The sequence below is a fragment of the Notamacropus eugenii genome, chromosome 7, assembly GCF_028372415.1.
Source record: "Notamacropus eugenii isolate mMacEug1 chromosome 7, mMacEug1.pri_v2, whole genome shotgun sequence".
In the NCBI taxonomy this organism is placed as follows: domain Eukaryota; kingdom Metazoa; phylum Chordata; class Mammalia; order Diprotodontia; family Macropodidae; genus Notamacropus; species Notamacropus eugenii.
Window position 1 is genome coordinate 19,260,807 of NC_092878.1, and position 15,871 is coordinate 19,276,677.

General features: G+C 34.2%; 1 protein-coding gene across 3 annotated transcripts in view; it reads right to left on the reverse strand.

Moving 5' to 3' along the window:
- Positions 1-15,871, reverse strand: part of ARHGAP11A (Rho GTPase activating protein 11A) — a 28,276-nt gene continuing 12,405 nt past the window's right edge. For 2 of the 3 annotated variants that reach the window (XM_072622865.1, XM_072622867.1), the window contains exons 7-12: positions 13,795-13,869; positions 12,578-12,733; positions 7,877-8,006; positions 7,099-7,207; positions 3,311-3,449; positions 1-2,991 (exon numbers count right to left, since the gene is read on the reverse strand). In XM_072622865.1, the coding sequence (XP_072478966.1) occupies positions 1,418-2,991; positions 3,311-3,449; positions 7,099-7,207; positions 7,877-8,006; positions 12,578-12,733; positions 13,795-13,869 (2,183 nt within the window). In that variant the 3' untranslated portion in view covers positions 1-1,417. The remainder of the gene's footprint in view (positions 2,992-3,310; positions 3,450-7,098; positions 7,208-7,876; positions 8,007-12,577; positions 12,734-13,794; positions 13,870-15,871) is intronic. The other variant, XM_072622866.1, reaches the window with a different exon arrangement.

The window sequence follows — 15,871 nt, forward strand, 5'->3', positions numbered from 1 at the left end:
TTTTTCAGGACATTTTTATTTTAAAATCTATACTAAATAAATAACATTTAAACACAATCATTACAAGCTTTCATCTTAAGTTGAATGTACATCAATGCCTCAATTATATCAAAATCCAAATTATTTGCATACAAAAATCACCAAAGATCAAAGTTGCTTCAAGTTTTACTTTCTCCTTAAATATTTCTAATTACAAATAGGACAAGACACAAACATGTTTGTGCAAATTAACTTTAAACATACAGTATGGCTTAAAAGTCATCAACTGTTTCTGCATCATAGTCACAGTACATTGATTGGCCTGTTAGACGCTACAATATGACTCAGAATGATTCAAACATATTCTAAGTCCATGTAAATAGCAGAACACACTTCTTCGAAGTGCATGTGATATTGAAACATTTTTTAAGAACAAAAGGGAAGCTAAACTGTTACATCAATAGTAAAGTTATCAAATGAAACTTTCTACAAAGATTCTGAACATTAACAATTAAATAAGACAAAAAGTTAATTTATTTCCTTGACATTCAAACACATTATAAAAGTCTATGTAATTAGCAGAACACACTTCTAAGTATTGTGATACTGAAACATTTTTAAAGAACAAAAGGGAAGCTAAAATGTTACATCAATAGTAAAGTTATCAAATGAAACTTTCTACAAAGATTCTGAACATTAACAATATAATTAAAGAAATAAAACAAAAATAGTTACTTTATTTCCTTGACATTCAAACACATTATAAAAGTCTATGTAATTAGCAGAACATACTTCTTCTAAGTATGTGGTACTGAAACATTTTTAAAGAACAAAAGGGAAGCTAAAATGTTTTATCAACAATAAAGGTATCAAATGAAATTTTCCACAAAGATTCTGAACATTAACAATATAACTAAACTTCTTCTAAGTATATGTGGTATTGAAACATTTTTAAAGAACAAAAGGGAAGCTAAAATGTTTTATCAACAATAAAGGTATCAAACGAAATTTTCCACAAAGATTCTGAACATTAACAATATAATTAAAGAAATAAGACAAAAATAAAGTTAATTTGTTTCCTTGACATATCTAGCCTTTTTCTTTGCTGAACTTTTATCTAAATTACAAATTCAGAGGCAACAGCCTACTCTTCCTTTCATTTTCAAAGCCATTTATTTAAAAAAAAAAAAAAAAGGTCTTAAAAATAAGTTCCCAACTCATAAATCCAGTCAGAAAAAAATTTATAAAAGTTAAATCAGGGCAGTGATATATGTACAAGCATAAAAACCCAAAACATTTATCACTGCAATTTTAAAACATCCAAGAAAAACTGATAAAAAATCAGCATGAGCTACAAACTGGCATGGATATATGCTACAGTTCAAGTACCAGAACCTTAATCCTATATACATTACTAAATCAAGGGAAAATTCTACAATTATAGTTCCAGAGGTCTGGCTGTTGGCATTAGCTGAACCTTTGCTATTGGATTCTTTGGAGAACCTTTGTACCAAACCCTCTCTCTTCCGGATGGTTTTCTACCAATACTCTTCTCTTGTGTACCAACAGAAGAAGTTGTACTTGTTTTTACAACAGATTTTAATGGTTCGTGATTAGTAAGGTCATCCAAAACTGATTTGATTTGGCTACCAAGTATCACCTCCTGTTTGCAAACTTTTGTAGGTATCAGAGAAGTATTCGATGAGTCTGAGTGTCTCTTCACCTTTGAGCAAAGTTTAGAAGATGACTCTAGGCTTGATTTGGAAGTTAGCTCTGTGCTTGACTGGGCGAAGGCCACAGACTTTTGTTTTTGCTTATGCTCTGAATAAAGAAGAGCAGAAGAGGAATTGTTGGATGTACTTTCTATATGAGAAGAAAGTTCATGTTCATAGCTCATGGCTTTAACCAATGGGGAAGACACCTCTCTCAAACTGGCAAACCTCCCCAATTGTCTATTTGTTTCCATTAAGGAATTTATCCTTCTGACAGACTGACGAACAGGAGTACGCTGAAATTTCAAAGGTGACTTAACTTTGATTTCAGCTCTTGAATCATTTAACGAAAGTTTATTAAACCATTGGATGTGGTCTGAAACCTTTCCATGATCCGTCACTTGAAAATCTCCTGGAAGAGTTTTATTACAAGTTGGCACCAATGACTGCCACTGAATAATTCTTTCGTTCCTCCGTAACTCTGACATATGACATGTAACCTGCCCAGGAGATTCAGTGACAACTTCCTCAGGATTAGAGCAACTCAGTTTATTGTCTTCGAAACTAATTTCAGTCTCTTCTGCTATAATTATTTCTTTGCCTCTAGCAGGTTCTTCTTTATTTGTTTGGTCATTCATGTGAAATTCTTGCATATTTAAATGAAGATTCTCATCTGACTTGGCTCCTTCCTGAACTGTATGAAATTCCACAGCGGAACCTTTCACCAAATTCTGAAGTTGATTTACTAACAAGTTTTGCTCTGAAACAACGGAATCCTCTTTACTGCAATGATCCTCATCATGCTTTTCTAAAGACAGCACTGTCACATCATGATAGTCTTTAGCCTCAGATAGAGTCTTCTCTGGACTAAATTCTACATTAGGTACTGCACTTAATTTTTCTTTCCTTGAATCAGATTCTGATGGAGGATTGTCACTTATCAAAACATTAAGATTACTGCCAGATTCAGAAAATGCTTTCTGAATTTTCACTAAAGTTTCTGTGGTTAAATTATTTTCATCTCCACTAAGAGAGCTCCCAGTTAGGCTGTCTTCATGTTTATCATTTACATTAATATCTGTGAGTTCACAAGGAAATTCAGGTGGTATTTCAACCGTAAGGACACAGTCAGAAGGATTACTTTCCTTGTCAAAAGTTTCCACAAAAAGTAATGTCCCACTTGTACTAATTTCTTGAAAATTAGTTTTATTAGGTCCAGTCCAAGACATTCGGTAATTCACGTCATCTGTTTGCTCTGGAGTTAGCAAATTTTCCTCAGATTTGCTGATGTGCTTTAACCCTGAAAATGAAATGGTTCAGAAATGAAATACAATCAACTTAACCAATTTGTGAGACACCAATTGTCAGCTCACTTTATTTCCTAAGCTCCTACATTAAAATAAATTGAATCCAATAACAGAAACATTTTTAAAATGAGAAATTTGATTGCTATTTTAACAACTTGTCAACTATTCATAAAAAGTAATCACCAGCATACTTTGCACAAGTATTAAATTTAATGCCAAGATAAACACAAATTGTCTTTTCTTTTGCTAATCTTTAACATATTTTCTAAGTCTTTTTTAGTAAATTATAAAGATATTATTACACATACACACCTTTCTTTGTTAATCTTTCATCAACATCTGGGCTAAACAGCAGTCCAGTTTTTACAGATTCAATCCTATTTTTAAAATCTTGCTGATTCGCAAGCCTTCGTCCAACATGTTCATATCTATTCAGACCAGAACATCTGCTCTTTTGGAACAAGAGAAAACCAACAAATTTTAAAAGCCTGGATTATGAAATTTACATTAAATTTACTCGTTTACAAATTATTTAAATTATTAATTTATTTAAATTATTTTGATTTTAAAAAAGACTGATGTAAGAGAAACTAATAATAATTAACATTCCAGGGGAAGTCCTATTCAAAATGACTACAAAACACAAAAATTACATAGGAGTCAATCTACCAAAACACACTCAAGGTTTAGATAGATAGAATTACCACATGCTCCTTATAGCAATAAAAAAAATGACGAATAAATGGAAGGATAAGCACACCAATATAATATAAATGATATGATCAAATAACTGTTTTAAAGAATACAAAATAAGGGGGGGAAATTCATTTAGAGGAACAAAAGATCTAGAATCTCAAGGGATATCATGAGAAAAAGTAGGAATGAAATGGGAATAGTATTTCTAGACCCCAAATTATTATACTATAAAGCAATAATTAACAAATTTGTTTGATAGTGGTTAAAAAAATAGAAAAATAGATCAATGGAAAACAGTCATCAAAGTATAATCTACAGACTTCTGGGAGGAGTCCTTGGAACCTTTCCAGGGGGGTCCAAGACGTCAAACTATTTTCATAATAAATATTAAGATATCATTTGTCTACTAAAATACTCCACCCTTTTTGTACTGCCTATCTGCGAGGTAGTATTTTCTTCACTTCAACAAAAACAATGTACCAAACAGGTTCCGTGCATAAACAGAAGAGCTTGTTTTCTATTAAGTCAGACATTAAAGAATTTTGCAAAAACATATTAAACAATGTCATTCTTCTCCTTAAATGTTTTTGGTTTTAGAAAATATAATTATTTTTCATAAAGCAAATTAAATAACCTGGTAATCAAAAAACCCAAGGACATAAATTATTGGGAAAAAAATCCCTACATATCAATTCCACTAATAAGTACTTGCTAAGGTGGCTTTACTACGTGTCAGTAACTATGGTAGGAGCTGAGGATACAAATACAATAAATCTTGGCAAGGACTTCTCAGAAAACATGAAAGAAGTTCGAGAAAAATTACGTCGAACATTTTATATAATATACCATAAGCTTCAAATGGATGCATGATCTGAAGATTAAAGTCATAGCATTAAAAAAAAGAACAGAGGAAAATCCGATCAGGTACCTTTAAAAGCAACAGCTAAAGGCAGAATTCTTACCAAACAAGATTAGAGAATAAAACTGATAATTCTGATTACATGAAACTGAAGAACTCTTATACAAATTTAATGGAACTAGAATAAGGGAAGCAGTTGACAAGGGGAAAAAGCTATCACGCAGGTCTGACGCGTGCCTGATTTCCCAGATTTCGAGGGAACCAGCATGGACATATACAATTAAAAGTCATTCCCCAGTGGGTGAAGGCAAAAAAGATATAAACAAATAGTTCTTAAAATGACTATGAACGATTATATGAAGGATTGCTTCAACTCACTAATAATTAGGGAAAAATAAATTAAACCAATTCTAAAGCTTCATTTCATGCCTAGAAAATCGGCAGATAACAAAAAATGGGAAGTCAAAATTGGAGAAGTTGTGGAAAGATAAGCATATCAAAGACAGCAGGAAAGTACACAAAATATTTCTAAGCACTTTTTTTTAGTAGCAAGTAAGTGGAACAAGGAATAGCTAAAAAAAATTATGGTGTCTGAATAGCAGAGAGGTGCAGAAGGAGCCACGTGCTTTCACACATGGCCAAATGTTGATTCCTTTAGTTCCATTACGCAAGGCAGGGCCAGGGCTTCTATTTTTTTTTTTTTATTTTGTAATGTTTAACAGTCACTGCCATACAATTGTGATTTTATCCCCCCCACCTACCCCCCCACTCCCCCCCTCCCTCCCCACGACTGCATACAATTCTGTATAGATTCTACATATACTTTCCTATTGAGTATATTTTCACTATAGTCATGCTATGTAGTCAGACTAAGATAAATGAAAGAAATCGTATAACAAATCAGAACATGATACACAAACACATACACATACACATACACAAACATGATCTGCTACAATATGTGAGTGACTTCCATATTTCTCTCTCTGAGTGTGGCAGGCATTTTGCCTTGAGATCCTCCATTGGGATTTTTTTTTTTTTTTGGTAATAAGTTCTTGTGTTATTACACAAATCTAAGTCTACCAAAAAAAACTCTCACACGCTGTGGTTGTTGCTGTGCATAAAGTTCTCCTGGTTCTGCTCCTTTCACTCAGCATCAGGTCATATAAGTCCTTCCAGGCCTCTCTGAAGTCTTCTTGTTCATCATTTCTTATGGCACAATAGTACTCCATTACATTCATATACCATAATTTATTCAGCCATTCCCCAATTGATGGACATCCCCTTGACTTCCAGTTTTTGGCAACTACATAGAGTGCTGCTATAAATATTTTTGTACATGTGGGACCCTTTCCCATTTTTACGATCTCTTGGGGATATAGTCCTAGTAGCGATATTGCTGGGTCAAAGGGTATGCACATTTTTGTAGCCAGGGCTTCTATTTTTGAAAAAAAGATTTTTGGAGATGGATGGGGCTAATACAGACACACAGACACACACTCACACATCAAAGAAAGGGTGAACGAAACACTTAAAAATACACAAAAGATCAAAATCAGAAGGAAGTTCAGAAAGGAACAAAGCAATTCTGTTAAGTTTAACATTTTCTTAAAAAAGCCCTCAAACGACTTGCAATAGAAATTTTGTTCTTTGTATGTTTAAATATTCATGTTTAAGTTCATAATAAAAAAAGAACATTTGAAATTTAAAAAACAGGCACACCGCTATACTGCTCCTGAAGCTCAGTTAGTCCAATCATTTTGGAAACAAGATCTCACTGACAGATGTATACACCAAGCAGGTCAGAGACAAAAAAGGTCCCATCTATAGCAACGTATTGATAACAGCACTTTCGGTAACAGCAAAGAACTGGAAGCTAAGTAGATAGATACCCCATCCGTGGGAAGTAGAGAAGCAAACAGTGATACATGAATATAACGGAATATTGCTATACCATAAGAATTGACTAATTGAAGAGAGAGAGAAATACGTGGTCTTCTGTGAAATGATGCAAAATGAAGCAGTCAGAACAAAGAATACAGTGCACATAAAGACAAAAAATGTAAATGTATAAAAACAAAAAAACAAGGCAAGGAAAACAGAATGCAGGGAAATGATAATGTTCAAGGAAGAGACATGAGGATGCACCTCCCTCCCTCATTTTCAGATACGGAGGACGATACACATGGGACAACGTCAGACCGGACTGAGGAGCAGGTTTGTTTTGCCGAATTATTTTCTTTCTTTTTCTGTTATTCGGGACAATTCCCAAGAAAGAAGGTTCGAGGTATATTGGAAAATGAAAAACAAAAAATACAAATCAAAGTGTAAGTTCTTTATAGTTATCAGAGTTTGGTACATATAAAATATGACAGTTAGAAATAAACTACTCAGAGCAAATATTACTTGTGGATTACTAAAAATATGGACTTTTTAGCAGCACTTAGTAGAACTTGTGGCTGATTTGGTATTTTTTGATAAATTATTAAAATTACAAGTCTGAAATGATGAATGAAAAAACAACGAAGGAATGAGAGATACTTACTACATCTCTGCTACTTTTCTTCAGACTAAACTTGAGACGAAGGGATCTTCGGACCTTTTCTTTACGACTTATCTTAGGCGAGAAGCAACCTGCCTTCCCTGACTCCACCCTAGTAATTTTTTCATAAGAGGGAAGAAAAAAAATGCAATTTTTGGTAACAACAATTTAAGCTGTATATGTTGCCAACAATATTTTTTCTGCAAGGCAAAACTTAAAATAAAAATCCACAATAGGTTTTAGTGCTCATCTCCTAAAAGAATAAAAATATCAGACACTCTTGATGGAGGAGTCCTAACTAGCTATGTGGGACCTTTGGCAAATCACAACTCGATGACAGTTTCCTCAACATTTATAACATGAGGATTTAGATCAGATGATTTCTAAGTCTATTCTAGATCTAAGATTTTATAAGTAGTGGGAATATGAAAACTTTATTTGTGTACCTAATTGTCATGCTTCTGACAAGAACTATTATAGTCCTTTGAACTTGGATCAAATAGATTTTCAAATCACAAGTAAAACATTAAGATGATATACTGTAGGGCAAAAGAGACAAGATTTTAATCAAGCAGAAGTGGTTTTTAGATTGAGAATCTTTCTTTGATAGAGGGAAAAAAGGAAAATGTTCTTGACTAATAAGAGTATACTGACAGGGAAATTTTCGAAAATGTTTTATTATTAAAATTGTATCAGTTTGCAGAAACAATAAATAACAAAGCAAACTATCCAAATCATTTAAACTAAGTTTCATTAGTTATCAGTGACTGAAGCAACTCACCTGCACACTTTTTTGCTTGCAATCCTTGTACTTCGCCTCTGAACACCTGTACTGAACCGACAACTTCCACTGATGGCTATGGGGGAGACTGAACTCTGGGAAGATGCACCAGGACTTGCTTCAAACTGAACTACAAAAGTAGCATAACATATATTAACTGATTTGTTTTAAAGCACAAAACATCAATAATATTGTTTTTTAAGAGACTTTTGAATTCCAAAATTTTTTTTTTAATTTTAGCTTAATAACCTTCCTTCATTTTCCTTTTACATAAAACACTATTTTTATTAATGTTATACTTTAGGAGGATCAAGAAAATGTTTAATTCGATTTTAACTTCTGTTAATAACATACAAAACAGTTCCTATATATAAACTCTGACTTAATATCCCCAGGGGAGAATATCACATTCCTTCTGTTTCCCCAATTCATGATAATTACCCTCAGCTAATTAAACATTATGCTAATAACCACTTGGATCTTCCAGTGTTTTTCTATTCCTTTGATTTCAATTCACTCTCCAGGTTCTCTTCTTACCTGTCTCAGTATCATTTTCAGTTTCCTTTGCTGAATCATCACCCCTGTCCCACTCCTAACCACATATATTCTCCAAGTCTCTGGGCCCTTCTCCTCTCTACTCACATACATACCACCCTAGTTCAGACCTTCCTCACTCTTGCTTGAACTATAATAACAGCCTAATTAAACTCCTAGCTTAAGTTTCCCCCCTCCAATTCATCCTCCACAGAGCCTCCAAAATATTCTTCCTGTAACAATATGTTTATCAGGTCACCTCCTTAAGAAGCCGTGGTACCTTTAGATAAAAAAACATAAAATTTCTCAGCTTGGTTTTTAAAGCTTTTCACAGTCTAGATACAGACTACTTTTATAGATAGTTCCTAATATTCTCTTTCATGTAGTCTATTCCACACTGTCCCACCTGCTGTCCTCTGAATTTGGTAACCCACTTCCTGCCTCCATGCCTTTGACTGCAATGTACTCCCTTCTTTATCTCTGTCCTTAAAAATCTCTATTCCTCCTGGTAGTGTTTTCTCTCCCTCACCAAGTTATCTCATATTTATTTGTTTACTTGCTTATCTTCCTAGGTAAATTTTAAGTGCCCTGAAGGTAGAGACTTTCAAATTTCTGTCTTTGGGAAGATAGTGTCATTGAACTGAAGAATACACGGTGGGATATAAGGTGTAAGAAGACTGGAAAGAGGCAAAAAATTGGTAAGGGAGACTGACAATTGGTCATAAGGTAATTACAGGGGCCCCTTTGATGGCAATGGATATAAACCCAGATAGGTAAAAAAACCTCTTTTTTTGTTGAATTTAAAATCAATAGTTAATTTAAAGAACAGTTGACCTAAAATCAACAACTGACTTACTAAAATTAGTTTACTCAATTTTAGGATAAATTACTATGGCCAGGGTTCTTTTCCTTGCTATACAGTGGTTGTGTAATGGTGGACTACTACAGAATGGCTATGTGACCCTGAGCAAGTCTTCTACTTCTCAGTGCTCTGGGCAGTTCTCTGTAACCATACATTGGTAGAGGGAGTTTGCTCACCTGAGAGTCCCCAATACCATTAAAATCACAGGTGCAGTCACTGAAATCACAGCTCCACCTTCTATCCCTTGTACGTTCTAAGATGATGTAGTCACAATTAGTTTTCTCAGTTTTTTTGGTCACTTCAATACTACTCACCAGTTTTTCCTTGTGAGGGTTAGGGGCTATAACTGTGATTTCATTTGTATAGGGAACTCTCTGGTGAGGTAATTATCCCTATTAATACAAGCCAGCACGTTCTCTGCAACTTAAAGAGTGGCTTAGAGCACAGATATCAAATGTGTGGCCCCCTGTAGCCAGAACTAGATAAAAATGTAATTGGGAAATATTTAATAAAGTAAATAAAAATATAATAAAAATAGAAAGCATTACATTTTAAAATTACGTCAACATGCAACACAGGAATCCTTAGAATAGATTAGTAACCCCCTATTCCTATGTGAGTTTGCTATTACTGACTTCCAACTGTGACAGATTAAATGACATGCCCATGGTCACATAGCCAGTATATGTCAGAGATGGGACATAAACCCAATTTCCAAGATTAGCTCTCTATTCATTATACTATATTTCTATTGGCAAGAATTAAATCCTAACCTCCAGTTTCCCTGCCAGTTCACTCTACCATCTGAAAGATGAAAATGTCAGCAAGGCAATAATTTATCAGATGTGTCTATTTTAAGCAGAATGAGACTTCTAGAAGATATTATGATGCTTAACACCCACCATCATTAGTATGTCTCTGTGTGAGTAAAACTGTAGATCTTTATAGCAAGTAGGCATCTCTAGAGCTCGTGGTTCAGCCTCCTTATTTCATAAGTGCAGAAACTGACATCCAGAGAAGCTGAATCACTCACCCAGGATCATGCGCACTACTGTAAGTAGCTGAGCTGGAACTACAATCCAGAAGTCTTGACATTCAGTGTGTTTCTCTACTCTACCATATGGTTTCCAGGAAAATTTGGGGTCCAGGAATATTGTAAACTCTTGCTCTTATTGTCCATTTGAAAAAAGGTCTTAAAAACAAGTTCCCAACTCATAAATCCAGTCAGAAAAAAATTTATAAAGGTTAATCAGGGCACATTCTCCATGAGCAGGAGTTTGAGATCTCCTGACATCTGGGTTGGAAACTACAGAGCTTGAGAGAAGCGCAAAGTTGAACATAACACTAGGGACCCAATCACAAAGCATTTACTCCTAATGCCTTCAACTTCACTCCTAGCTTCCAGTACTCAAAGAAAGAAAAAGTAAAGCATCATCACAGAATACTAAAAAGTGAGTTTCAATAAAATTTTACTTTTCCTAGAGTCCCAGTTGGAAAAGGCCTCAGGAGCCATCTAATCATCTCATCTTATCTGTATCTGAACAAGAAATGTCCTCTATAACATCCTTGAAAGGTGGTAACCCAGACATTAAAGCCCTCTAGTTGCGGGGGAAGGGAAGGGAAGAAATTCACTACTTCCTGAAACAATCCATTCTATTTTTGGAGAGCACTAATTGTTAGGAAAATTCAATTCAATTTAATAAATATGAAGTGACTACCATATAGAAGCTAGATGGCACAGTGGATATTGCACTGAGCTTGAGATCAGGAAGACTCAACTTCACGAGATCAAATCTAGACTTAGACACAACTTATTCAGTGACTTAACTTTGTTGACCTCAGTTCCTCATCTGTAAAAGGAGCTGGAGAAGGAAATGGCAAACCACTCCAGTATCTCTGCCAAGAAAACTCCAAATGGAGTCAGAGAAAAGTCAGACACAACTGAAATGATTAGTCCCTTGTCCTCAAGAACTCACATTCTACTGTGGGAAAATAATATATACACACAAATAAATACTGGATTGACAGTGGAGTGGGATCAGGAAAATTATTTAACAAAAATGTTTTATACTTTAACAGAGAATCTAAAAATCCTATTATTTAAAGCTCGCTGGAAAAAAAAATATATTCACCATTTAAGCAGATAAAGACTAAAGGTCAAAGAAACATTACAAAGTAAATTAAGGCTATGCAGTAGTTTAGAGGAAAGTAAGGAAAGTTACAAATAATTGCAGAGCAATACCCGAGATGTGCTTCAAAGTAAGCTAGGGATTCTAAAGAGAAGAGCTGAGGAGGGAATGCATTCCATACATGAGACAGATTATTCAAAGGCATGGAGTTAGAAGATGGAATATTGTATATGTACTAGGAACAATTAGGCCAGTTTGAATGTAACAGGGAAAATGTGAAGTGAAAAAGGAAATAAAACTGGAAAGGTATATTCACACCAGACTGCAAAAGGCTTCAAATACAGTCTAAGAATTACGAGAAGCATGTGCCTACCCTTCCTCTTGGCTAAGGACACTCCAGAGAACAGGAGAAAAGAAGCTATGAGTACTAGAGATGGTGGCAAGAAAGGCATTGTCTCCTGAGGAGAATCAGATTTCTGCTATTGTAAGATTTTAAAAAAAAATTGAGAGATACAGGAATTTAAAAGAATAATTTGGAGTCTTTAGAAGACACAAAGGAATACCTAAGCAAAAGAGGACTATAAGAGAATAAGGCTGAGAGTATGAGAAGAGACAGGAAGAAAAGATTTTTGCCCCTTTTTGATGGAATCACAGGAGAATTACCAAAAACAGAAAAAAGTGACTAGTTGATTCATACCCCTACCCCTCTAGCATCCTTCAGTGACTGAGTACCAAGTCAGTACAGGTTCTCACTGCTTCTGCCTCGTAGGCACAGAATCTTATAGTTCTGATATTCTGGAAACTGAGAAAAAATAATCTGGCTGCTAGGCTGAACTCATGTTTTAAACTCATCCTGAATTCTCAACCCCAAATCCCTACCGTCATCCAATGTGTTAGCTATTCCTCCCAGCTTTCTGCCATCTGTGCTCTGATAAGTAGATCTGCATTCATTTAGCCAACAAACATTATTATGACCTACTATGTTTTAGGCACAGTCACCCATTCAAGATAGCGATATAAAAATAAGTATCATAGTTCTTGTGCTCAAGGTTTACAATTTTATACAGAATAAATATTCAATTATTTGTTGAACGACTGAAACACAATTCACTGCTAGATAAATGAGGCATCACTGTATACATGTCTAACTTTAGTAGTGCCAATTCTATTTCCTACCTGATGCAGGTGTTGAAACGCTACTGAAGAAACTACTTGGTAACAACTCAAAGTTTAAACTGGCCTTGATGGACTTCCTTTTTTTGCTTGAAAAGCCATGTGAGGAATCCATTGGTAGTTTTCGTTTTGTTTCAGGTGTAAAAACCACTGGTGTCACTGATGATAGAGGTGTAATTGAAAAAAGTTATGTCTTTTTTTCTTCAAGAAAGCTACATTTTAACAAAAATGTTTTATACTTTAACAGAGAATCTAAAAATCCTGTTATTTAAAGCTTGCTAGAAAAAAATATATTCACCTTTTAAGCAGATAAAGACTAAAGGTCAAAGAAACATTACAAAGTAAATTAAGGCTATGCAGTAGTTTAGATGAAAGTAAGGAAAGTTACAAATAATTGCAAGAATCTTAGTGCTAGCAAACAATAACCTAAAAACCAACCAACTAGTGGAGTAAGGCAGTCATAAGAGAGCTTGCACTCAGAGATTTGAACCAAAAATTCATTGAAAAATTATTTTCAACTTGAACTTATAACAAAATATGGACAAACTATTATAATGAACAATTTCACACAAAATTACACAAGAATTGAAATATAAACTGACTCAACTCCCTGGTATAGAATAACCTATTAATAAAAAAAAGTTAATAACCCACTTGAGTTTTGTTACATGTTTAGCAGTACTTAGTTGTAAAGAGACAGAAAATCATTTCAGCAGATTAGCCTATGAACAAAATGCTTAATTTTCTAATCTCAGAATTTCTAGTACAATATGACCAATATCACTAGGGAACCCCCTATATGAGGGGCTCAACCTGGAATCCATGCTCACAAGAAATTCTTGGATACGTTTCAGGGGTTCATGAACTTAGATGGGAAAAAAATTACATCTTTATTTCAATATTGCTGGTTTCCTCTGTAATACCATCTATTTAATTTTACATACTTAAAAAATATTTCAAGGAGTACAATATATCTATATATGTAGATATAGATAGATTTCATCAGATGGCCAACAGGGTCCATGAAACAAAAAAGGTTAAAAAACTCCACTATGCAGCATCCCCACTCAAAAGTTCTAATTTATTTGCATTATGTTGACATTTTTTCCTTACTGTTAAAAAGCCAAATTTTGACTAAACACAAATAAATCTTGTCAGAGAACAAAGTTAAAGACAGACTGCAAAAGCTTCCATCTAGTACAGTCACGTATGATACTTACCAGCTTTGTCTTGCTGAGGTGTAGTGGAGGGTGTTCTGTTAGATTTAAGCTTATTCAGTGCTCCACTAACAAAATCTGAAATGCAAGACACAGAAGCAATCATGTCTTGCTCTATTAATACACATTTAATATTTATGATGTGCTAAAAAAAATTGTACTAGCATATACATTTTAATTAGGTCATTATAAGAAAAATAGTCACAGGTGGAATTGATGCCCAGTAATAATGAAATACAAAGAAATTTTGCACCTTTCAAAAGATAATTTTAATTAAGTAGTTCACATCTCTCGAGAGGATATTTCAATTCAAATACAGTCAACACTATACTTCTTCTAAATGTTTCTCAGCAGAAAAAAAATTGGAAGGTATTCTTACCTCTGGGAAAATGCTAATTAAAAAGCAAAAGGTTTTAATGAGTAAATGAAATTGGTGACTAAGTTGTGAATTTTCTGAAAAGTAATTTTGGAGTTTGAAAGTGAAACAATGTATTATACGGCCTTATGTCGAATATCACTAATGCACATTTATGTAGCATTTTAAAGTTTTCAAATGTTTACCTCTCAACCCGATGTGAGTTAAGTAACATATTTTAAAATTTGTTTAAAATAATTAGTACATATTGATGATGAAAAGTAATTGTAAATTTTTCTGAATTCATTTCCAAATAATTCACCCCTTAAACAACTGTACAATGCTAAAGAAACAGCCATTCTGATGATGCGGGACAAATTCCACTCTAACAAGCACGAGTAAAAAGAATCCTCATTCTGCTTAAACCAGAGTAGAGACAAGCTGATGTAACAGGCACCCATAAAGCCTTTAGGACTACAAAATGGAATCATTCCAGAGTATTGCAGCATTTCTTACCGATAAGCTAGCCTAACGACATGAAACATCTTATTGCTAAAAGATTGCAGAACATGGTAAAAAAAACAAAAGTCAACTCCAAGTAAGATGTAGAACAATATTTTTATCAAATACAACTTCTCTAAAACGAAACAGACAAGACTGTAGTAACCAAACACAAGGCTCTCCTCCCAACCATTTCTACCATTAAGTAATTTTCTGCTACCATCATGCAAGAAATATGAGGGGAAGAGGGTGTTTATTATTCATAACCCCTATTTGAGTTCAGTCTTAATACTTTACTTCAGTGGCTTTACAGAGCACAGTTTCACAATCTGGGCTTTGGGGGGAAACCTGGTAGCTTCAAGAAACTGTTTAGTATAATGTACTTCTTCAATATACACATATACAAACTGATGGTTTAAAGCACAAAGACTATTTTAACAGTGTATAGACAGCTCAAATATAAATTGCATACAAGCAGGTGGCAATGTAAAATAAAGCTATTTACATTGAGAAGACCCAGATTCAAGTCTGAGAATGCTACTTTTGCTATCTTTGTGACCTTGGGTCTCAGTTTCCTTGCATATTAAAAAGGGGGGCAAACCAAATTATCTCTATATTTCTCCAAGATATCTTCCAGCTCTAAAAGTCCTGTATTCACAGTGTCAAATTGAATACAATAATCAAACCTATACTCTAGGTCAAATTGAACACAATAATCAAACCTACACACTAAAGCCATTTTCATACTTCTAAAACCTCCATCCCTAGGTTAAGCAGTTTCACCATTTCTTCTTGACAAGCATTATCTGCCAGGCACACAGTTCCAGGCACTGCTGTCTTTCCAGTACCAATACTGACATGCTAATAATAGATAACCAAGGCAGCATTTATATCTTATTATCAATACTATCTAGAGAGAAACAATACAATCCACTTAACCACCGAAAGAGCAAGATTTGTGTCATACTTTTTGCCAAGATTAACTCGCTGATTCAGGGTTTTATTTAAAATATGAATATTATGTAGCTAATAAGTAGAGCAGGGACACATACTAGATAACCTAAACGTTAGATAACCTAAATGTTACTACAGAGATTCGGTTCTGGGATGTTTGAAGTTAACCAGTTAGGTAGGAATAGGAGGAAGAATGTCAGTCTCTTGAAAACAATATTTCAAAGCTTCTGATCTAATTAACAAGATAACTAAAAATACTCAACTGGAACA